The following is a 27,691-nucleotide window of genomic DNA, read 5'->3' on the forward strand; positions in this document are numbered from 1 at the left end:
AGATAGGTATCTTAATACCCTGAAACTTAAGCTATTTCCCTAAAGCTTTAAGTAGAACATGCTTTAAAACAAACATACCAATATAAAATCTGAAACTGCAGTTCAGTACCAACTTCTTATGCCTGAGATTTTTAGAGCCCCTTTAAAAATTTTTTTAGGGGGACTTCCCTGGTGGTCCAGTGGTTAAGAATCTACCTTCCAATGCAGGGGACATGGGTTCCATCCCTGGTGGGAACTAAGATCCCACATGGCGCAGGGCAACTAAGCCCCAGGGCAACTAAGCCCCAGCACCGCAACTAGAAAGCCCACCTCGTGCCTCAACTACAGAGCCCACGTGCTCTGGAGCTTGCACACGGCAACTAGAGAGGAGCCCATGCACTGCAAGGAAAGATCCCACATGCCACAGCTAAGACCTGACGCAGCCAAAAATAAATAAATAAATAAAATTTTTTAGGACTTCCCTGGCAGTCCAGCGGTTAAGACTCCGTGCTTCCACTGCAGAGTATACAGGATCCATCCCTGGGCGGGAGCTAAGATCCCACATGCTGTGTGGCCTGGCTCAGCCAAAGAAAAAAAAATTTTTTTTAAGTTTGTAGCCTTCTGGGTTATGGTGTTTTCCAAGAAGATACGGCACACAGTGACTTTGTGTAGACTTCAATGTAGCAGTTTTTAGAAAAAGACTTAAGCATGATAATGTATGCACTTGAATATGCATCCTATTGTAAAAAGCCTCCAGGCGGATAAACTAAATTATTAGTGGTAGTCACTCACAGCGGGGGCAGGATTAGGAGGTGTGAGGATGAGGGAATCTTTTGTATGCTTCAGTTTTTACAGGATTGGCTACGTAAGTTGCAGGTCTGATGCAAAGTGAAATGTAGGCATCCTGTTCAAAATTATTAAGCATATCAAGATTGTGACAGTAGAGCATTAAACGAAGTGAGGGCCCTGTGTGACTGTACAGGTTGCTGGCTCATGACGCTGCCCCCAAGCCTTTATAATTTTTATTAACCTAATTTTTTATTGAGGTAGAGTTGATTTACAATATTATATTAGCTTCAGGTGTACAACACAGTGATTCAAAATTTTTATAGATTATACTCAATTTAAAGGAATTATAAAATATTGGCTATATCCCCTGTGCTGTGCAATATATCCTTGTAGCTTATTTATTTTGTACATAGTAGTTTGTGCCTCTTAATCCCCTACCCCTATCTTGCCTTACTTCATTATCTGCAAAAAAAATTGTTTTTACCTGCTTCCAGAATTTCAGTGTCAGAACCAATGTATAAAAATAGATGCAGTTTAATGAAAGGATGCTCAACATCACTAATCATTAGAGAAATGCAAATCAAAACTACAATGAGGTATCACCTCACACCAGTCAGAATGGCCATCATCAAAAAGTCTACAAACAATAAATGCTGGAGAGGGTGTGGAGAAAAGGGAACCCTCTTGCACTGTTGGTGGGAATGTAAATTGATACAGCCACTATGGAGAACAGTATGGAGGTTCCTTAAAAAACTAAAAATAGAATTACCATATGACCCAGCAATCCCACTACTGGGCATATACCCCGAGAAAACCATAATTCAAAAAGAGTCATGTACCACAATGTTCACTGCAGCTCTATTTACAATAGCCAGGACACGGAAGCAACCTAAGTGTCCATCAACAGATGAATGGATAAAGAAGATGTGGCACATATATACAATGGAATATTACTCAGCCATAAAAAGAAATGAAATTGAGTTGTTTGTAGTGAGGTGGATGGACCTAGAGCCTGTCATACAGAGTGAAGTAAGTCAGAAAGAGAAAAACAAATACCGTATGCTAACACATATATATGGAATCTTAAAAAAAAAAAGGTTCTGAAGAACCTAGGGGCAGGACAGGAATAAAGATGCAGATGTAAAGAATGGACTTGAGGACACGGGGAGGGGGAAGGGTAAACTGGGACGAAGTGAGAGAGTGGCATTGACATATATACACTACCAAACATGAAACAGATAGCTAGTGGGAAGCAGCCGCATAGCACAGGGAGATCAGCTCGGTGCTTTGTGTCCACCTAGAGGGCTGGGATAGGGAGGGTGAGAAGGAGATGCAAGAGGCAGGAGATATGGGGATATATGTATATGTATAGCTGACTCCCTTTGTTATAAAGCAGAAACTAACACACCACTGTAAAGCATTATACTCCAATAAAGATGTTAAAAAAAAAAAAGAATAAAGCATTTGATGGCCTTCAGTCACTCATTGCTACGTACTGTATATACCTACTGACCAAAGCCAGAAGCCTGGACTCTACTTTCTTCTCCACACTCTATGATCACAATTAAGTTATCAAGCCCTGTTGATTTGTGCTTCTGAATATTTTATTAATCCTTTCCTCTCCTTCCATATTGCCTCCTTATTTCTTGCCTACATTACTGCAGTAACCTAGGAAGTGGCTTCCTTGCTCTAGATTTACCCCACTGTAACCCATTCTCTCCACTGCCACCAGAGTACTAGTTCTAAAATGCAAATATAATCACATTAGTTCTCAGGATGAGCTACATTAGCAGCTCCCTATCACCTATGGGCAACAAAGACTGAACTTTCTTTGCTATGTTTAGAAGACACTCCACAATATGTCTAGTTATCTTCACTAGTTTCATTCCTACTCCTCCACACTGTGTATCCAGCCAAATTGCAACCACGTTGCAACTCCAAGTGTGCTCTGCCCTTACATGTCTGTCCTTCTGCTTCAACATCCCTCCTCACCACCTCCCCCTCTCCCAAAGATTTCTGCTTGTCATATTTCAACTCATCCTTTAAGGTGACAGGCACTCAAAGGATTCCTCCTTTATGAAGGCTGCCTTGATATTCTCTCCCTACCATCCCCAAATGACAAGATTATTCCCTCTTTTTTTTTTTTTTTAATTTTTTTTGGCCACACCGCTCAGCATGCAGGATCTTAGTTCCCCAACCAGGGATTGAAACCGCGCCCCTTGCAGTGGAAGTGCAGAGTCTTTAACTGCTGGACTGCCAGGGAAGTCCCAAGATTATTCTCTTATTAGTGGAGAACTTTTAGGGCTTAACCCAGTGGATTGCGTTTATTTGCTGACACGTCTGGATTCTCTCTAGTCTGTGATCTTATTCACCCTTGCCCCCTTCTGTGCGGAGCGCAGCGCCTGGTTCACTATGCACTTAAGATGCCTGAATAAGCAAGTGTACAAGGGTGGCTGCCACCTTCTCAGAATCTAAGACCAGAGCACATTGCTTTTGAATATGTGTTGAGTAACATGAATATGTAAACTGAAACAAACAAAAAGCTCATTATAGCTATTTCATCATGTAAAAGGGTAGGGTGTTGGACTAGACGATTAAGGCCTTTTGCAATTCTAAAATTCTAGGAGTCTGTGTATTCTATTGTCTACTTTACCTTTTAAAGTAGGAAGACTACAGAGCTAAAGAGGGACAGTCACTATCAGAAAATGATTCAATGGATTACAATCATTTTCAAAATAGAAAGTCAAAGATAACCAAAAACCAAAACAAGATAAAAAGCTCTATATTAACTTCAACTTGTAAGAACAACGATTCTGACCCAAGTCAAACAACGATGTAAAACTGCGAGAGAGAGGCTTTATTTGGTATCTTAACTTTTCAGTTAATGAAAGTCCTCACTTAAATTACAACGCATTTCAAAGGAGACTGCCTGTTAAATAAATGCATCTGCCTAAAGTATACAGTCATGGAAGTTGAAACATGGACCACAAATGAAATTACTTTGTCAAGGCCATAAAATAATTCAAACAAATTCCAAAACAGAACCTTTGATCTGAAATCCAGTTTTATGTTCCAATCTCCTGATAACAGCCCAGACCCAGCTTTGTAAATTCTTAACTCTGTTCTCCTCTTTTCATATTTGTTCATTACAAGTAAAATTCAGTGAAATTTATCCATTACTTTTAAACAGAATTCATAAAAGGCCTCTGCTATATTACTCAAGAGTTCTACTAAAAAGCAAAAAACTGAACAACCAGATCCGCCTGAGAAACACCTCCTTATCATTATATTATCCTCAAAATGAGGTGACACATGATTAACTTCTAAAAAACAATATTCTCTTAGGTTTTCGCCTCTCTTTGTGAGTGTATATATCAGATGAGCTATTTTACAAAGAAAATTTGGGCGTAAAAAAGGCAGGGAAGTCAATATTTAGGAGGAGTGAACAGTGGTGAATATTCTAACCACAATGAAGCAGAATGAATAGATCTCATTTTTAAACAATCATTTATTAAGCACTGAAAGTAAAGACCAAAAAATATAATACTAAAAACTTGGAGAAAAAAAAAAAATTAGCGTGGCTATTCATCCCCACCCCAAACATGTTCCATCAACATCAGTCAGATTCTGGGGACTTCCCTGGTGGTCCAGTGGCTAAGACTCTGTGCTCCCAATGCAGGGGGCCCGGGTTCGATTCCTGGTCAGGGAACTAGATCCTGCATGCTGCAACTAGGAGCCTACATGCTGCAACAAAAGATCCCGCAGGCTGCAACTAAAGATCCCGCAGGGTGCAACTAAAAGATCCACGCACCACAACTAAAGTTCCCGCATGCCTCAACTAAAGATCCCACGTGCTGCAACTAAGACCAGGCACAGCCAAATAAATAAATAAATATTTAAAAACAAACAAACAAAAAAAATCATTCAGATTCTGGGACATACACCAAGTTATTAGCAGAGACAGATTTTGGTTAAAAACCTCACTTCAGGAGGTTCCAAGGCAAGTTACTTAACCTGTCTTTAAAACTCCTTTTCTTCATGTGAAAAGGAGAAAAACAGTACATATGTTAGATCTATATCCTAGGATGATTTTGAAGATTCAATGTAATAACCTGCACATAGATAAGCACAGACACACAGGTGTGGTGCAGGGGTAATTTTCTTCCTTTAATGGTGGTACTTTTATCTTTCCAGGAATAACTTTCTGAACATCAGCTTGCTTTTCCTTCACAAAGTTAAGACAAGGGCACAGGAGCACATGTTCTTTCTTTTCTCCTCCTACTAAGACTGAGTCTGGCACTTTCATGAGGGAATGTTACTGGCATCTAGACATATATCAGTAATATGCCCATTATATGTCCATGGAATATGGTGCCTGTTATGGTTTGAATTATGTCCCTCCAAAATAAATGTTCAAGTCTTAACCCCCAGGACCTCAGAATGTGACCTTATTTGGAAACAGGGCTGTTTCAGATGTAATCAGTAAGTTAAAATGAGGTCATATTGTACTACGGTGGGCACCTAATCTAATCTGATTGTTGTCCTTATAAGAAGAGGAGACACAGACACATACACATGAAGGGAGCACACCACGTGACGATGGAGGCAGAGGCTGAAGTGCTGTGGCTATAAGCCAAGGAACTCCAAGGATTGCCGGCAAACTACAAGGAAGAGGAAAGAAAAGATTCTCCCTTACAGGTTTCAGAGAGAGCATGGCCTTGCCGACATGTTGATTTTGGAATTCTGATCTCCAGAACTGTTAAACAATAAATTTCTGTTTTCAAGCCACTGGGTTTGTGGTAGTTTGTGACGACTTCCCTAGGAAACTAATACAACCTACCACAAACACAATTATAGAAGTATATTATACATGTTTTTTTTTTAATTTATTTATTTTATTTATTTTTGCCTGCATTAGGTCTTCATTGTTGTCCAAGGGCTTTCTCTAGTTGCAGCGAGCGGGGGCTACTCTTGGTTGTGGTGTGCAGGCTTCTCATTGCAGTGGCTTCTCTTATTGCGGAGCACGGGCTCTAGGGTGCATGCGCTTCAGCAGTTGTGGCACGCAGGCTCAGTAGTTGTGGCTCGTGGGCTCTAGAGTGCAGGCTCAGTAGTTGTGGCGCACGGGCTTAGTTGCTCTGCAGCATCTGGGATCTTCCTGGACCAGGGCTCAAACCCGTGTCCCCTGCATTGGCAGGCAGATTCTTAACCACTGCGCCACCAGGGAAGCCCTATACATGTTTAATGTGCATAAACTTTCCTGACTTACGAAGTGTTTTGGCAACTATTATCCTGTTTGAGCCTCAGAACAACATTACTGTCCCATTGTATAAACTGAGAAATGGAAAATCAAAGAAGTTACAAAAGAAGGTCTCTTCCTATGCTTCTACACCAAAGACTTCTTCTTTTAGAAACTGCTATCACCTTCTTTCCTTGAGTTATTAGTTGGCTAAAGCCACATTTGTGGCCCATCCTGGGCTGATGTACATAGGACTACATGATATGCATGACTCTGTACTAATCTTCCACTTAGCACTATCATTTTCCCTTTATCAGGATTTTTAATTTTCTTTAACACCTTTATTGAGATACAATTTGCATTCCACACAATATATCTTTGCACTTCTAAAACGTATAATTCAATGGTTTTTAATATATTCAGGGTTGTGCAACCATCACTGCAATTTAACTTCAGAACATTTAGAACAGAGATTTTATGCCTGTCATGTTAATAAATATTACTTCTGAGTGTCCTGAGAGGCCAACAAACACAAAAGTAGAAATATTTAAATACCAACAACATACTTGTTTATCTTCCAGCAGGTCAGGCTCCCCTTTACTAGAAGCAGAGCTGACATTGTCTTCATCAGAACTGTTGATGACTTCCTCTTCATCTGAAGGAAGGTCACTAAGATGAAGGTCCAGATCATTGGGTCCCTCCTGTGATGCTCCAGAACTGCTGCAATAGAGAGCATCTCATTAGTCACCTTTGAGAACAAGGAATGCTACCAAAAACAAACTGTGTGGTGTAAGCAAGGCACATCTAAGGGATTTGGAGGGATAAAAAGAGTCAGATCAACAAAACTCTCCCTTCCCTTTCCCTATCTCAGTTGTCCAAAACCCAAATTACTTTTGGGTTTAAAATGGATCATCTTGAAAAACATACATTTTTACAAGAAACTAGTGAATGTAACATAAAAGAAGCAGACTCACAGATACAGAGAACAAACTAGTGGTTACTAGTGGCAGGGGGCAGGTACAATATATTGGGTGTAAAACAGACTCAAATGTATTATACAACATGCGGAATATAGCCAAATGTTTTGTAGTAACTGTAGATGGAAAGTGACCTTTAAAAATTATATAAATTTTAAAAATTAAAAAAAACCAACATGTATTTCTGTGATAGGAAGGTGGGTAAGGAGCAAGTTTCCCAGCTGCCCCCAACCTATCCCTTAACTCTAGACAATCAGGTCTCTACCAGCACAAACCAAAAAGCCTCACAGGAGGTGAGCTGGGTTACCAACCATGTTCATGTTCCAACATTAGAAGAGGTGCTGCTTCTTTGGGCCTCAGTGGTTTGCTTTTGTTTTTTTTTTTTAAAGCAAGTAACAAATCTACAAGGACTGGGAGGTAATGATGATGATCATAATGTACTATTGTGGACATGTGCCCATGCCCATCTCTCTGGTTATCACCAATTGCCTTTCATGTAACCACATCACAAGACATGGGAAGGAATGAGGATGGGCACAAATTCTCCAGTTTACTCCAGACCTGCTAAATCAGAAACCCTAGAGGTGCAGGACCCCTAAGTGATACAGGCTAAAGTTTGAAAACCCCTGTACCAGGCCATTTACCAACTGCTTCTCGCCAGCCTGTCATCAACAACATTTCTCAGATCTAACATTTTTTAGATCTCTTGAATCTAAAAGCCACTGTTGCAGTCCAATCTGTGGGGGGAAATTCCATAGGAAAGTTCCCAAGAAAGGCAACAGAAATAATTCTTTCTAGCTTTAGTTGTAAAGAGTCAGGAACAAATTGTCTGTAGCAACTGCTTTCCTGTCTGCAGTCAACAAGAATACCTGCAGAGGACTTCCCTGGTGGCGCCGTGGTTAATAATCCACCTGCCAATGCAGGGGACACAGGTTTGAGCCCTGGGCCGGGAAGATCCCACATGCTGTGGAGCAGCGAAGCCCATGTGCCACAACTACTGAGCCTGCGTTGTACAGCCCGTGAGCCACAACTACTGAGCCCACGTGCCACAACTGCTGAAGCCCACGTGCCTAGAGCCCGTGCTCCACGACAATGAGAAGCCCGCGCACTGCAACGAAGAGTATCCCCCGCTTGCCGAAACTAGAGAAAGCCCGTTTGCAGCAACAAAGACCCAATGCAGCCAAAAATAAATAAAGAATACCTGCAGAATAGAAGAGTCAGGAAAAGATCCACAGAAAATCGTCAGGGGAAATACTCAGGCAGAATAAAGAGACAGTTGCATTTCACTCTAGCAGGTTCCTTTCTCAGGTCATGGGCAGGTCACTCAACTGCCAAGCTTCCTACAAGTTATGAGAATTTCTACTGGGAATCTTAAAAGCTGAAGATAAATTTTCTTCCAGTTCCTGATTACACATTGTAGGATACAGACTTGCCTCAGAAGCCATTCCTGGAGCCTGACAGTTACACAAACTAGTTGGATGGAGGCAGAATGCCAAAAGGAACACTTCCTTCTGGTAAAGATGGGGTTTCCTATTACTCAGTGGCTGGGGGCCTCAGGGAATCATATCACAGCCTCAATTAGGTGGGTGCATATCTTATCATAGCTCCCCATGACATGGAGAAGACTCACCCCTGGGGTGGGGTGGGGGGGTGGAGAACAGAAGCTTTCTAGTCAAATCACTGGCAAGATTCGCTTGTCTCTGGGTTCAGGGATAGGAGCCCAACCCAGCTGGGAAATTAGTTGATTTAGATGACTGACAGTAAATGAGAGTTAGGATGTACAGACTGCAGGATCCATCCATATAAATAGAAGAAAATATACCTTCAACCTGTTTTTATCTTAATTCTTTACCTCTTCAACTCTAAAGAGATACTCTGAAACTCTGCTACTCAAAACATATTCAATCTATTAGCAGCTTCAGCATCACCAGGAAGCTTTTTAGAAAAATAAAACCTCAGTCCCTGTCCCACCCCACTGAATCAGAATCTGGTTGTAACAAAACCCCAGTAATTCGATTTTTTGGATCAGCCCATCTGTGAGCTCTTTTGGACTCAACAGTGTAAAAATTTCGAATAATCAGTAATAGGGCTGTCGAACCTGTGAGGAAATGTAGGTTTATTTTGTCTAAAGAGCGCTGAGAGGTGTTTCCTGGATCAACATTCGGAGAGCTATTATTAAGAAGATAGTAACCAGTTAGTTGCCACATCCATTTAGGGATATAAATGTTTACAAAAGTTAACAGTTAAGAACAAGGGGACAAATAAATAAATAAGCTTTAAATATTAAAAACATGGATCAAAACATACCGCCATAAAACTTTGGGAGATTTTAGTTCTGAAAATCGCTTACCTACAGAAAACCTTCCCTGACTGCCCCCTCCCTATCACAAATTAGTTTACCTGGCTTTTCTCAATCCTACGTGATCTTACTCAGTGGTATATTTGTTTCTCTCATGAAAATGTAAACTCCCAAGGACAAGGAAATTCTTTTTCAGTTGAATCCCCAGCATACTACTTGATATGTAATAGGCACACAACAAATTTTTACTGAATGAACAAAATGATATTAGAAACCAATGTGTATTATATTTCAGAACTTCCAATAGTATATATGGTAGTGGTGATCACAAAGAAGGGTTTGGGGGGGAATACTGGAAAAACTGTATGGTTTAAAGGAGAAGGGACATCTGGACATCATAATCAATGGTGTAGAAGTGGGAATGTTGGTATTCACAAAACAAAACAAAACATTTTGGCTACAAGCGGAATCTCCTGTAAGTAATTAATGGAAAACAAGCTTGGAGAAGACGACAGGTGCCAGGCTGTCAAGGAGCATGAACAATAGCTAAGGAGTTTATACTCATCTTGTAGGCCTTCAACAAGGAGACTCCAATCTTCCAGTAGACCTCAAAGATTTCCTTACTATACCTCCAAGCTTGTCACTACCATACTTCTTTCTTGTTAGTGCCAACAGAGATGAGAAGGGCACCTCCTCGGTCAGTCAAGCTTTGTAAGCACAGCACCTTCCACCCCACCCCCCACCAACCAGAGGAAAGGATATCCTTGTTTATTAGCATCAGTGAGATCACCTTGATGATCTCACAGCTTAAGTGGAAGCTAAAGGAGCTCCCCACATACCTGAATGGTAAACAGTAGAAACCAATTATGATTTCTCAAGCTTAGGAGGGAGGAAAGTGAGTACAGCAAAATGCAGTTTTAAGAGTATTAATCTTATAACCCAAAACCAATGAACTAAGGGTGAAATGGAGGTAGGCACAGTGACAGAAGTGGAGGAAGATCTAGGAGTTAATTTCAATAGTGCAGGCAGCCTGCGCCAGGGTGGCTACATCAGGAATTGAGAGGAAGGGTTGTATGTAAGAAGAAGAAAAATCACCAGAGCTAGGGTAAAGAGGAGGGGGAGAAACTCGAGTCTTCCTTCGAGGTTTCGTGAACAGTCACCAGCAAAATGAGGGTGACATCAATCGAAACAGAAATATGTCAACAAAGGATCTGATTTTAAAGGAAAGATAATGGGGTCAGCAACAAAATCAGGAAAGACAGTACCTAGTATCCACATACACGTTCACCTCTAAATAATTAAACAGAAAAAACCTGTTGATTAATCTATTTTCCCATATAACCGTGAACCGCTTTCTAAGCCATCTAATAATTTTAGATTCCTGATAATGAAACATGGATTCTTTACCTATGCCGCTCCTCCGTTCCTTACACTTCCTTCCCACTGTCAGAAGATAAATCCTAATACAGTCTACTTTTAGGGTTAAAGGAACAGGACATAGTGTTTCCTGCACACTTTCCTGCCTAGTTACTACATAATTTGATAAATGAAGTAGAGGACAGTAACCTGCAACAACAACCAGAAAGAGCCAAAACCGGGTTCTCCTTCCCCAGCCGATCCTTTCCAAGTCAGATTTGCTTCTAACAGGGAAGAAGCCTGGTTTCCAGAAAATACTATTTTTTCCAAGTACACGGGGATAAAAACAGAGACAAGTAAAGCCAGAAGTAAATTTCTACTCATTAGGCAACTGTTCCTTCAATTCCACATGCCAAGGATCCTTGCATTTGGAGTGATGATTATTTACTGCCATCACTTTTTTAAAAAATTACTTATGTTATTTTCTTTTTCAAAAGATTTAGTTTTATTTATTTTTGGCTGCATTGGGTCTTCCCTGCTGCGCACGGGCTTTCTCTAGTTGCAGTGAGAGGGGGCTACTCATCGTTGCGGTGCACGGGCCTCTCATTGCGGTGGCTTCTCTTGTTGCAGAGCGCGGGTTCTAGGCGCACGGGCTTTAGTACTTGCGGCACATGGGCTCAGTAGTTGTGGCATGCAGGCTCAGCTGCTCTGTGGCATGTGGGATATTCCCAGACCAGGGATCAAACCAATGTCCCCCGCACTGCCAGGCCGATTCCCAACCACTGCGCCACCAGGGAAGTCCCAAAAATTACTTATGTTATTTTCTATATATAAACAGCACATCTTACACTGGAAGTACATCAATTTCTATTTCAGGTAAGATGTCACATCAAGGATGATCTCATTTTCAAAAGAAACTGTCTTTTAAAAAATAATCCATTTCCTCGAAGAGTTTTTAGGAACATAAAACCTGCACAGTGCCAAGCCAGGCATAAAAGTTGCCAGGTTCAACTTGTGAAACTCTATTAAATTAAAGAGTCCAGCAAGGGGAGGAAAGAGGCCAAGGATGGCACAAAAAGGAAAAGGGGAGCAAAGTTAACTGAAGAATGCGTTCAAAGCACTGAAGCCTGTTCTCAGTTGTTGACAAATCCAGTTATCTTTTTCCTCTCTTGCCTGTGATTTTATTCTGAGCTCCATTTAATTCCTCCCAAATGTGAAGAAAGAAGTTCATTCCAGTATTCTCACCTTCAAAGTTTCCTTCTCATTTCCAAGTCACAACATATAAATCTAAACTTCTGGCATCTCTCTCCACCTCTTCTTTCTACTCCTGGACCAAACTGAACAGAACCTGCTAGTCCTCAGGATGTCAAAATTCTTTTGCAAATGCTGTCTCATTATGACTTGGTGATTACATGTTTCCTTTGGCTGCTTTCATGTTTATCACAGAATGAGTGGGAAAAACTACCAAGGAAAACTTGAAGGATGAACAACACTCCATGGAAAAATTAGCAAAAAAATTTAAAAATAAGTTCTGTATTATAATATGCCAAGTATATAAAATAGGTTTACAATTTTCACTGGAAAATTGTTTCTGTTTAGTTTCCCCAGAAAACTTTTTTACTCTTTTACTTCAATTCCCTTATGGAACTGCAGATTCCAGTGTCAGGTTGAAAACCATGCATCAAATCAACAAAAAACAATTTAAAAACCATTCCTCTTCTTATTTTCAGGTCCTCTTCTCAATTATGCAGTACATGTGGAATTTTCTCTACCCCCTACTCACATGATATTCCTAGGAACTACCCCTAAAATAAGCAAGTTTTCTCTCTACTTCTTTCAGGAAACATGGCACAACTTGGGAATCAGCCCTACACAGGCATTTTCATCCTCTAATAAAGCGAGACTCATATATTCATGTCATGTTTTTACGTTTTCCAAACGCAGGATCTTGCATAATTATTACTATTAATTTTTAATTTATTTTTACTTTATTTATTTTATTCTTGGCTGCGTTGGGTCTTCGTTGCTGTACATGGGCTTTCTCTAGTTGTGGCAAGCGGTGGCTTCTCTTGTTGTGGAACACGGGCTCTAGGCACACGGGCTTCAGTAGTTGTGGTACGCAGGCTCAGCAGTTGTGGCTTGCGGGCTCTAGAGCGCAGGCTCAGTTGTGGTGCACAGGCTTAGTTGTTCCGCGGCATGTGGGATCTCCCCGGACCAGGGCTCAAACCCGTGTCCCCTGCATTGGCAGGGGGATTCTTAACCACTGCGCCACCAGGGAAGCGCACATAATTATTTTAAGTACATGCAGAGCCAGGGTGACAGAACATAAAAGCCAAGAAATAACACAGAGTCTGAAACAAACTTATCTGACTTCAACAAAAATCAGGTTTATCAAGTGTGACCCTCTGTGCTGAGAGGTAAACCAAATCATCTGATAGGTCTTCTCCATTACTAGCTGCTTTGACTAAAAATAAACACTGATGCTTCCATAATATGTAAGACTATAGATGGCTGATGTTACGACAGCTGAAGAGCAGAAATCCCCACCCCCCTTCCCCTCCACCCCCTCACCCCAGTATCTTAGAGTGCCTAAAGTTTAGGGCAAACTTTAATTTAAAAAATTAATGATTTTATTATCTTGATTTCAGTAAAAAAAATATATAATTTAATGTATATTAACTTTTTGGACTTAAACATTTTGATTAATAACCACAGAATAGGGACTTCCCTGACTGTCCAGTGGTTAAGACTTCGCCTTCCAATGCAGGGTGTACAGGTTCGATCCCTGGTCAGGGAGCTAAGATCCCACATGCCCCACGGCCAAACAATCAAAACATAAAACAGAAGCAATATTGTAACAAATTCAAAGACTTAAAAAAAAATGGTTCACACTAAAAAAAAAAAAAAATCTAAAAAAAAACCACACACAATACAAATAAATAAAATCACTAAAATAAGGGATAGCACAGCAGGAATTTGTTACCAAAAATAAGTGTAAAAACAAAAACTTGCAGTGTAAAATGTACACAATTAGTGTTTTTATTCATTGGTTCATTCATTTTAGAGGTGTTAACCACCAAGCCTTTAAAACTAGCAAGCTGCAGTTCTATGGCTTCAAAAAAAGGAAACACAGAAAAATATCCAGTATCCCCTGAAATATAGACTAGAGGATTATTTTAAAACTGGCTTTGGAAAAAAACAAAACAAAACAAATAAAAACACCACCTCCAACAACAAAAAACCTGGTTTTGGGTGACTCTGTAGGAAGGAAAACCAGGCTTTAGTGATGAACTTTGAAAAACAGGCCTGCTTAATTTTACAGGGGCAACTTCTACCCTTATAAATACCATTACCAGCCCCTTCCCCAGAAATGCATTTATTACTAGGATTCTTAAAATTGTACTCTACTGACAAAAACAAAATCAGGATAAGTACCTGAGGCTGCTATTTAAAATACAGTCATCGAAGAAAAACTCTGAAAACTGGTTAAAAACCAAATGGAATTCAAAATTCCTTAAAGTAGAAGAGAACCTACCCAGATGTTCACACCCACTTTATGTAAGCAGATTTTAGAGTCAGTAAGGTTTAAGGACAAATAAGCAGCTTTAAAAGGAGTTTCCATCAATGGCCATTAATAGGAGACTGGTTAAATAAATTGGGCACATCCATACAATGAATTACTAAACAGCTGTTTAAAAAATGAAATAGGTCTATGTACAATGATACAGGTTGCTCTCCAAGAATACTGCTAGATTAAAAAGAAGTCAAGGCACACAGCAGTGTGTATCCATCAGTGTGTATCCATGCATATGTGTGCATGTGTGTATATACATATATATGTATGCATATAAAATATAGACACACAGGCAGGCAAACACAAATATGCTGATAGATATCTCTAGAAAGAGTCAGAAGAAACTGATGACAATGGTTGCCTCTGAGACCACGGTCTGAGATAAGACAGAGACTTCATTATTTACACTTTGGTGCTTTTACAATGAAAACATTTCTATTTACTTTTTCAAAGACAACACACACACACACACACACACACACACACACACATCCCACAAACTCAGAAACTTTGAAAAGTTTTATAAAAGATGGTTCAGAGCACCAATTCTTTAGAGATAGCTTATTTCTTCACAGGGAGATGAGAATTATATTTAGAAAAAAAGAAAGAAAGAAAGAAAAGGAAGTAAGGAAGAAAAAGAGAAACTCCTGTTCCTTTCTCCCCACACCCCAGGTTTAGATTTCTGCACTTTTTTTTTTTTTTTTTTTTTTTAACCGTGCCACAGTGCTGTCAGGGTTGTAGGAGAATTCCTGGCCTGGATCCTAATTCCCCAACCAGATATCGAACCCGTGTCCTCTGCAGTGGAAGCACAGAGTCTTAACCACTGGACCGCCAGGGAAGTCCCAGGTGTCTGCACATATTCAAGACTGCCTTTATTTTTTCCCTTTTAACTACTTCTTACATGGGAAAGTTACATAGACTATGCCTTCCCTTACAGCCTGTAGGGGCTTATTTAGGAAAGCCATTAGCATGAGTCTCTAGATAATAGGTAGGAGGACTGACCTTCTGCCTAGCCAGTTGACAGCTTTAAAAAGAGAAAAAGATGTTGTAAAGGGATTGTTCAACAGTCTGTAGGGGCCACAGAGTAACCACACAACTGTTGAGGAGACCACAGTAAACAGCACCATGCTATTAGGCATCTCCCGCAGTGCTGTCTGGATTGTGGCAGAACTCCTGGCCTGTAAGGATCATGCCCTCCAGGGTTCCTGGTCCAATCTTAAGGACAAAGAAGGAGCCCAAGGCCAATCACAATCCAACCGACCCTCCTGCCCCTCAGGCTCAGCTGGGAGGTGTCTGGTTAGAGCCTGAGCTGTTCCTAGCCACAGTGGAATAAATTGTTATAAACATGCCTACTGAAACAAGGACTAGCTAAAATAAGTACCAAACATTTAATTACCAGCAATTTTGCTTTCTTAGGGGGGTTGAGGAATGATTCTTTAAAATGCTCTTCAAGAAATATAGATAGAAATTTGTAATACAAATAGAAAAGCATTCTACTGAGCTAAGAATTGCCTCCAAGTAAAATGTATAGCAGGTTCCCAATACACTTTTCTCATTGTGGCAAAGATGGTATTTATTTTGTTGAAAAATTTTTAAAATGTTTAAATAAAGTTAGAGATATTGACCCAACATCATTTCTTCTCTTTACCTCCTCATTATGTAATGTGTAACTCATTAGTACCAGACGAAATAAAGGCCACTAGAAATAATGAGGTTGGGATGAATACATGCAGACACTTCATATTTAGACACACACACACACATTTATTGTACCTATATACATATATTTTCACATATATATTTTATAATATTTAATAGATATAAAACTACTATGCCATTTATTTCAATAAATATTTACTGTGGACTTATTATGCATCATTTTTTAGGGGTTGGATGAAGATAATCTAATAGAATTAGTCATAGATAATGTTCAAACTGTAAATGCTATTGGTTGCTTTTCTTTTCACCTGCTAATTGAAACTTTCTTAAACTGATAAAGGCAAAAGGAATCAGCATAACCACAGTAAACAGGGTAAAGGCAGGGACCATTTTCTAAAAAGAGAACATCTAAAAGTAAGTGTATGCTAAATGCTAAGGGCAGTGCACAGGCACTAAGGGCTACAGAACCAGAGAAAGAAGTAGCCCATGCAGACTGGGGCAGTCAGAGACATGGCAGGGTACAGGCACTTGGGAGAGAGGACTCCAGTGAATGAAAGGAGGAGCAAAGGCCTCCTAAGTGGGAGAGGACTGGAGGCGAAATACTGTGAGCAAAGGCTTGGAGGTAGGAATGGAAGTGATGTGGAGGGTGATGAGGGGCGAGAGGTGAGTGCATTTCTGTATGATGAGAAGTTGGAGATTCACTAGTTAGAAAGAGGTTCCTACTGCTAACATGGCTGGCAAGCAGGCAAGACAGAAGAGACATCATCCATCCATGAAGGGAGCTGGGGATCCAAACCCAACCCCTCCCCTTGGCTTTATCAAGTTCTAACACTAGAGCAGGGAACCTAGCGGGGGAGTCAGGCTAGGGTAGTGAGAGTGGGTGGCAAGTAGGAAGAGATGAACAGCTCCCCCTCTGACTACCATCTCTAAGAGAGTGGCCATGTGTTTTTGTGTCAATCATTGTGTCAATCATCACACACCACATTGCTTCTGCTAATGTCTCTTCATCATAATCCTAAGTCACTGAAAAGGTGGTGAGACTTTTGGAAAATACGACCGACCAGGCCCTCTGCCCATGCTCTTGATTGTGACTCGGTATGAAACCATTATGGTGTTCTGCCTTGACATCTGGGGAAAACCAAGAGGGCCCAAAGGGCCTAACTACAAGCTGCTCTTCCCGCTCTGCTCCCTCAGATAAGGTCCCCCAACCTTCCTTACCACAGGGACTGCTCTGGCTTATCCCTGAGTAGAGGATTTTAATTCCTTGCCAATGTGTGGGATTAGTCAAACTAGTCAATCGCATCCTCCCCTGGAAACCAAGGGTCACCTCACCCTCTTGATACTACAAAGTCGGCCTACTACAGCCCCTGGTGGTTCCCTATGTCCCCAAGTGCAACTTCCATGTGGCCCTGTGTGGCATGCTATGTCCTCCTCCCCTAAGGTGCGTGTGACTGACAAACTGCTATCAATCTCATCTGTCGAGCGTCATGTGTTTCACCATCCTCGACCCTCCCTCACCAACAGAGTGAATAGGACATAATTAAAACAACCACCAAAGAAGGTGCCATTTTCTGGGATCCTTAAGTACAAAGCAGGTGCACTGGTGGTTTCTAATAGGATTATCCTGAGAAATCATATCGAAGGGTATATGAACTTAGCTTCATGAATACCTAATTATACTTTGCATATACATCTAAACAGACTCTGCCTGGATAAACTCAAGCCATTCTCAAGTTAAAGGTATTACTGTTATGTGTTACAGAAATATGACATAGTCCATGTTATACAAAATTAAATGTTACATTACATACAGACTCCACTATAAGAAAATAGTGGGGAATTAACAAGTAAACCAGTAGTTAAACCAAAAGGACATCTGCTTAGAGTCCTAGATCTTATTTTATCCAAGCCTACTTGAATGTTCCCATTTTCTAACAGGAACCACAACCTGTAATTCGGATTTCCCACTGACATGGGGGAAAAAGATAGTAGGCTTCTTGGGAGCCCATAAGTAGCTACAGAGGGGAAGGTTAAACTATCGCTCATGAATAAATCAGTCCATTTCCTTATTTAAAACCATATGTGGGAACTTCCCTGGTGGCACAGTGGTTAAGAATCTGCCTGCCAGTGCAGGGGACACGGGTTTGAGCCCTGGTCCAGGAAAATCTCACATGCCGCAGAGCAACTAAGCCCGGGCATCACAACTACCAAGCCTGCACTCTAGAGCCCGTGAGCCACAACTACTGAGCCCAAGCGCCACAACTACTGAAGCCCACGCGCTCTAGGGCCCATGCTCCACAGCAAGAGAAGCCACCGCAATGAGAAGCCTGTGCACTGCAACGAAGAGTAGCCCCCACTTGCCACAACTAGAGAAAGCCCGCGCGCAGCAACGAAGACCCAACGCAGCCAAAAAATAAATAAATAAATTTAAAATAAATAAATAAATAAAACCATACATGAACAATTCTATTTACCAGTTCTCTTCCTCAGGCACTACCCACAAAATAACTGTCTTAAAGGTCTACTCTATACCGCTATGAATCATCAACAACCGCAAAGACCCATATGGAACCCATTTCTTTCTCAGAGTACACTGGGAATACACGTCCATTTTTCCAAGACTGAGAGGCTGCAGACAGCATCAGGAAAGGACATGCGTTTTGTCCTCCACTCTTAGCATCAGTGTATCTTTCCACTAGTTACACTGTTGACCAGCTCCTTGCTTGTCTTTAGCTGCCTTGATTGGAAAAAAAAATCACAACATTTCTATCAAACTTGTTACCCAATCTTCTAATGCCAGAGTCAGAGAATACAGAAGGAAGTAAAAATAAACATGCATTCAAGAAGGGAAGTAAAAATAAACATGCATTCAAGAAGTGAGATAAACAGATTCACTTCTAACAGGGTCACAAACATTTCATCATAGTTTCATACACTTCTAGAAGTAGATACTAGAAATGCTCTGCTTTGGAGCAAAACTGCCTGTTTGAATCTTAGCTCAGCCACCTACTAGCTAAGTGAAACTGACTCTTAACCTCACTATGCCTTCATTTCCTCATCCATAAAATGGGGATAATCATAATGCCTACCTGACAGGATTAAATGAATTAATACAAATAATGCTCTAACAATGCCTGAGACATAGAAAGCTCACTTGCCGTGTGTACTCTTTCTCCTCATATATATATTTAGGGGGTCATCTCTAATATTAAAAAAAAAATTAGTATTCTAGACACTTAAAAGTCTAGACCTGTAGCAAAAAGGACAGCAGAGAGAAGCTTCTGCATTATCAGTCATGTGAAACAGCTCATCACCAGCGCACACTTCTGAGTAAAGAACTCCTCCAGTGCACACTTCTGAGTAAAGAACTCCTGCAGTGAGATCATGTGAGCTGTGGTTTTGCAGGTCGCTCCTGGGCTTCCATGTTTAATTTCACTGCTTCTTTGTGGTAGCTTACTACCTGTACAGTTAAGATCCAACGCTCAGAATAATAATGGTTTCACGCCTATCACAATACAGTCTCCTGTTTATAAAAGAATTTCCATCACCAACATAAATGACTTAAAGGTATCCTGCTAGGTCTCAAAATACTTTTTAAAGTATCTTTCTAAAAGCTAGCTTTGGACTTCCCAGGTGGTCCAGTGGTTAAGACTCTGCGCTTCCACTGCTGGAGGCATGGGTTCGATCCCTGGTCGGGGAACTAAGATCCCACATGCCACGCGGCCAAACAAATAAACAAATAGCTTCATCCCTCTTTCGTACATAATGATCACAATGATGACAACCTCAAAGACCAAACAGGCTGAAATGGCCTATGAATGACATCAGAAGCAAGTGTCACTTATGGAATGAAGTTGCTGATTTCTTTGCTAATATGAACTTCACTTTGCAATGTAAAGCCAAGTACCTGTACAGACTTTCATATGGGACTAAATAGCAGAAAGAGTCTAGTAGACAGCCCTTCAAAACACTGATCCTCTGCTCTGAGCCATTAGCTAAAAGCACAAAAAAAGAAGAGAGGAGGGAAGTAAGGAGAAATTAAGATACCAGGAAAGAGGGGAAGAGGAGAAAAATAAGGAGCAGGTTAGAAAGACAAAGTGTCATCCGCTCTTCCATCTATGATGGGTGTTACCCTGGCCATTTACTGAGCTCCTGGTGGGTTAGGCTTGGTTTTAGGTACTGAGGTGACAGGCAAGAAGGAAGACACTGTTCCCACCAAGGGGGAAATAGGACTGACAGCCTCTGCCTTTCTCACATACCTCCAAGATAACAATAGCCTCCTAGGGACAGAGATGAACTACCCCTAAACTTTCCATTTATCCTAAAACTTTCCATATTAAAAAGCAAACAAACAAACAAAACCCTTTTCTCTCAATTGGAATGTAGGGGGACAATGAGAGGGAAAGGAGGGAGCATTTTACTTCTCACTTTATGTACATTTGACTTTTTTTTTTTAAAGGAGTCTATATAACTTTTATAATTAAAAAATAATAATATGTAAAGGATTGAAAACCCCCATTCTCCCTTCTCCAAGCTTACTTATCTGAATTATTTCAAGCATTCCTCATAAACAGTATATTTTTTTTAATACTTAGGAAGGAAAAGTCAAAGGCAAGAGAAAGGATGGACTGGAGGCAGTCATCCTCATCTGGACCTCCACCAAAATGCAAAAAAAAATCAGACCATGCTGACGTGGATTACGGCAATGATTTTTAGTGTGTTTCCTGTAGACAGCTTATAAATGAACACACTTCTAACCTTCTATAGTGTCTAGTGTTTCCCTATCAGGGAAAAAGATAAGTTCCCTGTAAGGCAAACCCAGGGAAGAAAGAATGTTTTTACCTTAGCATCAGGTAAGTATAGTGAAATGGAGGCTTCTATAAACTCCAACACCTCTGTTCATACTCAGATTTTATTCATGGATCCACCCCACAGAGCTTTTCCATTAGTGGAAAGGCCAGCAGAAATATTTACTGGGGCCAAAATTTCAATGAGTAGGCAGAGAAGACATTAATTTGTTGAGTTATAGAAGAGCCTACAAAAATACTTTGTTTCTTAACAGTGAAAGGGCTCAATATGAATTAAAGTGGCTTAGAATTCCTACCATCGAGGGCCAGTCTAATGAAGCCACATTGCAGAAAATGGCTAAGATCTCATTTTAGCCTACAGTATGAACGCATCAATAGTTATTCAAGTAACTGGGTATAAAAACATACTTAAAGTCATTTTACCATCAAAAAAACTCTTGAACCTATTAGAGCTGATGTATTTTCTTACTTTTATAGAATTTAAATTTTGTCCTACAAAAAGATTTCATGCATTTTTATTAAGATGAAAACCCATTTCTTTGATAGTCATAGAAAACTTTAACCCTCTACATCTTTATTTTACATTCTTCACTAAAACCTTCATATCAGTTTTCATTTTAAGAGTTCTTTTTATACTCCCTCAAATATGGTTCCCAGCACACAGTCAACGTGCAGTAAGTACCTGTTAACTAGAAACAGTATGTAATACATTGAGGAAAGATGTAATCTATTAAATAGCTTTCACAGGTTATCTGTGCAAATCCATAAGCATATTTTACCTAGCTTCTTAACAGCTAAGACATGGGATTTTACCTGTTACAGAGTGAGAATTCTAAAAGATAAAGGTAAGGAGTTTTCTTAAGTTAATACTTTTCTAAAAGATTTCATAACTTTCTTAGGTAAGACTCTTACATCTTTCCCATCTGGATACCCAACTAGTCCATACTGGGATTCATAACACACTTTATTTGGACACAGTGGAGCAAAGAGTCTGAAATAATATATTCCAGCAGACAGATGTTCAAATCCTGAGACAATTTTATGAATAATTCACCTTACAAGGGAAAACATCCTTTCTGTAGCTAAACCATTTGAGCATTCCCCCATATATATCAAAATAAAAACTGCATCAAAAAATATACAAATTGGGGCTTCCCTGGAGGCGCAGTGGTTGAGAATCTGCCTGCTAATGCAGGGGACACGGGTTCGAGCCCTGGTCTGGGAGGATCTCACATGCCGCAGAGCAACTAGGCCCGTGAGCCACAACTACTGAGCCTGCGCATCTGGAGCCTGTGCTCTGCAACAAGAGAGGCTGCGATAGTGAGAGGCCCGCGCACCGCGATGAAGAGTGGCCCCCGCTTGCCACAACTAGAGAAAGCCCTCGCACAGAAACGAAGACCCAACACAGCAAAAATAAATAAATAAAATTAAAAAAGAAAAAGTTCAACCCAATTAAAAAAAAAATATATATATATATATACAAATCAATTTTCACTTGAAAGTAAAGGAGCTGTTACAGTGGAGGACTACTGTACTGAATGTCAATATTATGACATAGTATGAGTGTGTTTCGTGTTTGGTAATTGCAATCATTGTTGCTTTTGTTGTGGTCATCCATTTACAATCCTTGGTGTCAGTTTATTTATCTCTTGTAAAAATAAAATACAGTGTGTGTGTGAATAAATAAATAAAAATTTAAAAAACAAAGAAAACAACAGCAAAGATCAATATAAATAAATAAATAAATAAATAAAAACCTTATTTTCTAGCAAATATGGATGCCTTACATTCTGCCTCTGAGTTTTTAGGCCAGAAAGACTGTGGGTTTTATCTTTTTTTATTTTTTTTAGGATTTTATCCTTTACATAATGCAGACTTTAGCCAGCACTCAAGCTAAAGCTGAAGAATGTGTAACCACTTCCAAGTATTGACTTGCCTTCGGAACCTGCTGCCTTTGGATAATTTTTGTAAGTTTGTGTGTGCATTTTTCTTTAAATTATATTTGCTATCTGTGGCATAGCTGGGTCTGGGTCTGGTAGGAACTACTTAACCGGGTAATAAGCAAGTCTTTATCCTTTTACTTGTGACCTATCTGAGTTTTAAAATTTTAAGTAAATTTTGTGTGGACAGCTCTTAAAAAAAATAAAAAAATTAAAAGCTGCATCAGGCCCTTTACAAGGCTTTTGATATTGGGATATCTTAGTACATTTTTGCTACCTCCAAAGGTACCTACAGACTGCCCAGATATTTTTACTTTCAGTTTTACATGTAAGACACAAGGACAGTTCTTTCATCTAAGAAGAGTTTTATAAAACTTTGATTTTTTTAGTGATACAATTGTCTGTGTTTTCTGAATAGCATATGAAGATCTTAAGATCTGTACTACTTAAATTGTTAAAAACTGCTTTTGATTGACATGGGAATTTAGATCCCATGGCTTCTTTCTGCGGGTTTGATAAAAGGACTAGTGGAATGAGAGTTGGAATGTTTCCTGTGTCACCAATCCATCACATGGAAGGGTGCTCACTACGTAATTAATAAAGACAGATGCATGTGAGGCCTTTTAACTCCACTTCTCTTCTCCAAGGAAGCTTTGTTTTAGTGAACAGCAGTAATTCTCCAAATCAGTGTAATTGCTTTCCAAAATTAACAGGTGTTTCCTGTGCATTCTGGAAGCCCGGTTTACTCAAAATGCAGCTGGATTCTGACCTCACGCAAGTAAAAGCAATATATAACCTGACAACTATTTACTCAGATGTGACCACCTATGGTCACCTGGCTTGTGCCAGGAATGTGCTGGGGCCAAGGATACAAATGTGCTTATAATCTCTTACACTATTTATTCTTATATTTCATGTACCTCATGTTTCCTCTTTTGGAGGGCGCAGTAAGAGTAAGGTTAATAAAGCCCTGGTAGAAGGATAAGTTAGTGTTGTGCAATCACTGAACAAGGAAAGGTGTGCCTTGTACTGCTTAGTATACAGTCAATACAGTAAATGTTAGCTATTACTTTTATAATGCTACAAACAGGATATGCCAGGCAATATGCTACGTAAGGGAGTGGCAACACAAGTATCCACAAATTCACTTGCTCATTCAGTCCTTCAATAAACATTTACTATGTGCCTACTGTATGCCAAGCACTGTTCTAGGCACTGGGGATAAAGCAATGTAACAAAATTAAGTGCCTCTCATATGGAGAAAAGGGAACCCTCCTACACTGTTGGTGGGAATGTAAATTGGCACAGCCACTATGGAGAATAGTATGGAGGTTCCTTAAAAAACTAAAAATGGGGCTTCCCTGGTGGTGCAGTGGTTGAGAGGCCGCCTGCCGATGCAGGGGACACGGGTTCATGCCCCAGTCCGGGAAGATCCCACATGCCGCGGAGCGGCTGGGCCCATGAGCCATGGCCGCTGAGCCTGCGCGTCCGGAGCCTGTGCTCAGCAACGGGAGAGGCCACAACAGTGAGAGGCCCGTGTACCGCAAAAAGAAAAAAAAAAAAAAACAACTAAAAATAGAGTCACCATATGATGCAAAAATCCTACTCCTGGGGATATATCCAGAGAAAACCATAATTTGAAAAGATACATGCACCCCAATGTTCACAGCAGCACTATTTACAATAGCCAAGACATGAAAGCAAACTAAGTACCCATCAACAGACAAGTGGATAAAGAAGATGTGGTGTGTGTGTGTACACACACACACACACACACACACACACACACACACACACACACTGGAATATTACTCAGCCATAAAAAAGAATGAAATAATGCCACTTGCAGAAACATGGATGGACCTAGAGATCATCATACTAAGTGAAGTAAGTTAGACAAAGACAAATGTCATATGATATCACTTATATGTGGAATCTAAAAAAATATACAAATAAACTTATTTCCAAAACAGAAATAGACTCACAGACATAGAAAACAAACTTATGGTTACCACTGGGGAAATGGGACTGGGGGGTGGGGAGGGCTAAATTAGGAATTTGGGATTAACAGATACACACTACTATATATAAAAGAGATAAACAACAAGGTTTTACTGTATAGCACAGGGAACTATATTCAATATCTTGTAATAACCTATAATGGAAAAGAATCTGAAAAAATATATATATTTAAATGAATCACTTTGCTGTATACCTGAAACTAATAAAACATTGTAAATCAACTATACTTCAATAAAAAAAAACTAAGTGCCTTTCATTCATGTAGGCCATACTCTAGTAGGTGAGACAGATGAGCAAATAAATAAATAGATATTACTGACAGGAATAGGAAGTACTGGAAAGAAAAATAGAACTGAGTAGATGGATAAGTAGCTAGGTGGAACTAGAGGTATTTTGTTACCTTTCCTACTTTGGAAGAGGAGACCTCCTTGAAAGGTAGCTTTTGAATAAGGTCTACAGGGTTGAGAGATAATCTGTCTGGAGGAAAGGGTATGTCAGGTAGTAGAACAAAACTATGAAAAGGAACAGGGTGTTTAGGAATGTTGGTCAATCTTATATAAACGGGTAAGATCATGAGATTAGAAAGGCCAGACCACAAAAAGTCTTATATACTAAGCTAGGGAGTTTGAATTTTATCATCCAGGGAATAGGCCACCAAATGATGCTTAATTACAAAATAATTCTTTAAAACACAAAACCAGAATTCTCATTAGAAAATGGGCAGAAGAAACAGGTTTCACCTTAGAAGAAATACAAATAGCAAATATGCACATGAAAAGATATTTAACAACATTAGCCATTAAGGAAATGCAAATTGCACCATAATGGGATGTCACTACACACCTATCAGAATGGCTACAATAAAAAAGTGACAAACACCAAGTGCTGGTGAGGATACAGAGATACTGGATCACTCACACACTGCTGGTGGGAAAGTAAAACGACATAGCTACTCTGGAAAACAACTTGGCAGCTTCTTAAAAACGAAACATACAGTTACCATATAACCTACAATTGTACCTCTGGGCATTGATCCTAGAGAAATGAAAATATATGTTCTCACAAAAACCTTTACATGAATGTCCATTATAGCTTTATTTGTAAGAGCCAAACAGTGGAAATGGCCCTTTAACTGGATGTCCTTTAACTGGAATATTACTCAATAATAGAAAGGAAAGAGCTATTGATGCAATGCAACACCATGGATGAATCTCCAAGGAATTATGCTAAATGAAAAAAGCCAATCCCAAAGGGTTAGATATTGTATGATTCTATTATATATAACATTTTTGAAATGAGTATTGATTGCCAAGGATTGGGGAGTGAGGTAGGTGGGAGGTGGGTGTGGTTATAAAAGAGCAACAAGCAGGAGTTTTGTGGTGATGGGATTGTATGGTATCTTGACTGTGATTGTGTATATACAAACCTACACACCTGATAAAATTATACAGAACTAAATGCATATACACACACTGAGTATAAGTAAAACTGAGCATATTTAAGTAAGGTCAGTGGATTGTATCTGTTAATATCCTGGTTGTGCTATTTTACTATATAGTTGGGCAAAATGTTCCCAGTAAGGGAATCTTGCTAAAGTATAGCTAGTTTTTCTTACAACTGCATGTGAATCTACAGTTATATCAATAACAATTTCAATTAAAAAACAGTAAACCAGATTGTAAACTCCTTGTGGATAGGAAATTAATGTCCTTAATTTCTCTGACTTCTAGTCTGATTCCACCTCACTCCTGCAATTTCCAAATGCTGAGACCAGCCTGAGAGAAGGGAACAATAAGAGGTAACAGTAACTATTTGGTTTCTGGTTTATCCAAAGGAAAATTAAGATTATCAATTTCTATAAAAGTAAAAACCTGTATTTTACTAAAAGTCTCCATATAAATTCTATAAAATGAAATCTAAAAACCCAACTCTCTCTAAAGTCACTGATTAGCCACTTGGGAATAAAATCACTTGAAAATATCCCTCTAGCAGTTAAAATGTCACTATGTCTACATGAGAACCAGACGCCTTTGAAAGCAACTGTCATTAGGTAGGAGTCTCTGGGCATCAGAGTCATGGAAAAGTGGCAGACTGAGGCCATGGGATTTCAGCTGGCTCCTAGAACAAAAGCCTTCAAAGCAGTACCACTCCACTGTCCCTTTTCCATCTTCTGTTTTAGCATAAAACATGGAGAAGAGGAGAGGCAGCAAACATGTGATGTAGAGCAGTGAAACATATATGTATCTACGTTTGTAGACTAAAAACTTGATTTACGTGCCTTTGACAATGAAACATCCTGATGATGAAGCCAATTGTGTAGCTATTTCTGGGTAGATTTTTAATTTGGATTAAATTGAGAGAAAAAAACTTAAAATTCATTAAACATTAGAATTATAGGATATTGAACATGAAATACAGTTTGAGTACTTTCATATACACGTATCTACCTTTAACAGCCAAGTAGAGGTTTTACCAGGCTTGCTTCAGAGAAGTCTGTTATAGAATAAGCACTGTAATTATTTTATGCCAACACAGTATTGAAATCTCCAGCAGGATGTGCACAAAAGGAATTTAAATGTTTTCTATAATATGATTTATACCATTATTTGCTTAAAATGAAGACTAGCCAGGTTTAGTTGAGCCTAGACAGGATGAACATAGATGCTGAATTAAAAAGTCACAAAGAGGCATCTCAATCAGTTTCCCCTTGGAGGTAGATTCTGCCAGCCTGCAGGTGGAGAGGGTCAGTGATTGTGACCCGTGTCAGCGGTCCCAGCAATGATGTTAGAAAAGCTTTATCTAAGAATTTCTTTCAACCTACAGCCCAACTGAATGTGCTCTCTTGCCCAGTTTCCAGGTCTTATACTTTCATAACTCAAAAGGCTCCAGAAATCCTACCTACTCTAATCTTCAACTAGGGAGAGTGTATTATCACCTGCCTCTTTGGGGAAAAAACCCTACCATTCACTTAAATCTAATTTTTCATTAAGATAATAAGGATATTATGTTATCATAAGAGGTATTTCAGCCCTACAAAATTATTTACTTTGGA

General features: G+C 39.7%; 1 protein-coding gene across 2 annotated transcripts in view; it reads right to left on the reverse strand.

Annotated features, from left to right (window-relative positions):
* Positions 1-27,691, reverse strand: part of FGD6 (FYVE, RhoGEF and PH domain containing 6) — a 105,989-nt gene that overhangs the window by 60,456 nt on the left and 17,842 nt on the right. The window contains exon 3 of one of the 2 annotated variants that reach the window (XM_029206108.1): positions 6,571-6,721. In XM_029206108.1, the coding sequence (XP_029061941.1) occupies positions 6,571-6,721 (151 nt within the window). Of the gene's footprint in view, positions 1-6,570; positions 6,725-27,691 lie in introns of both variants that reach the window. The other variant, XM_029206107.1, reaches the window with a different exon arrangement.

The sequence above is a fragment of the Monodon monoceros genome, unplaced genomic scaffold (assembly GCF_005190385.1).
Source record: "Monodon monoceros isolate NGI ecotype Baffin Bay Population unplaced genomic scaffold, NGI_Narwhal_1 Super_Scaffold_6, whole genome shotgun sequence".
Classification (NCBI taxonomy): Eukaryota; Metazoa; Chordata; class Mammalia; order Artiodactyla; family Monodontidae; genus Monodon; species Monodon monoceros.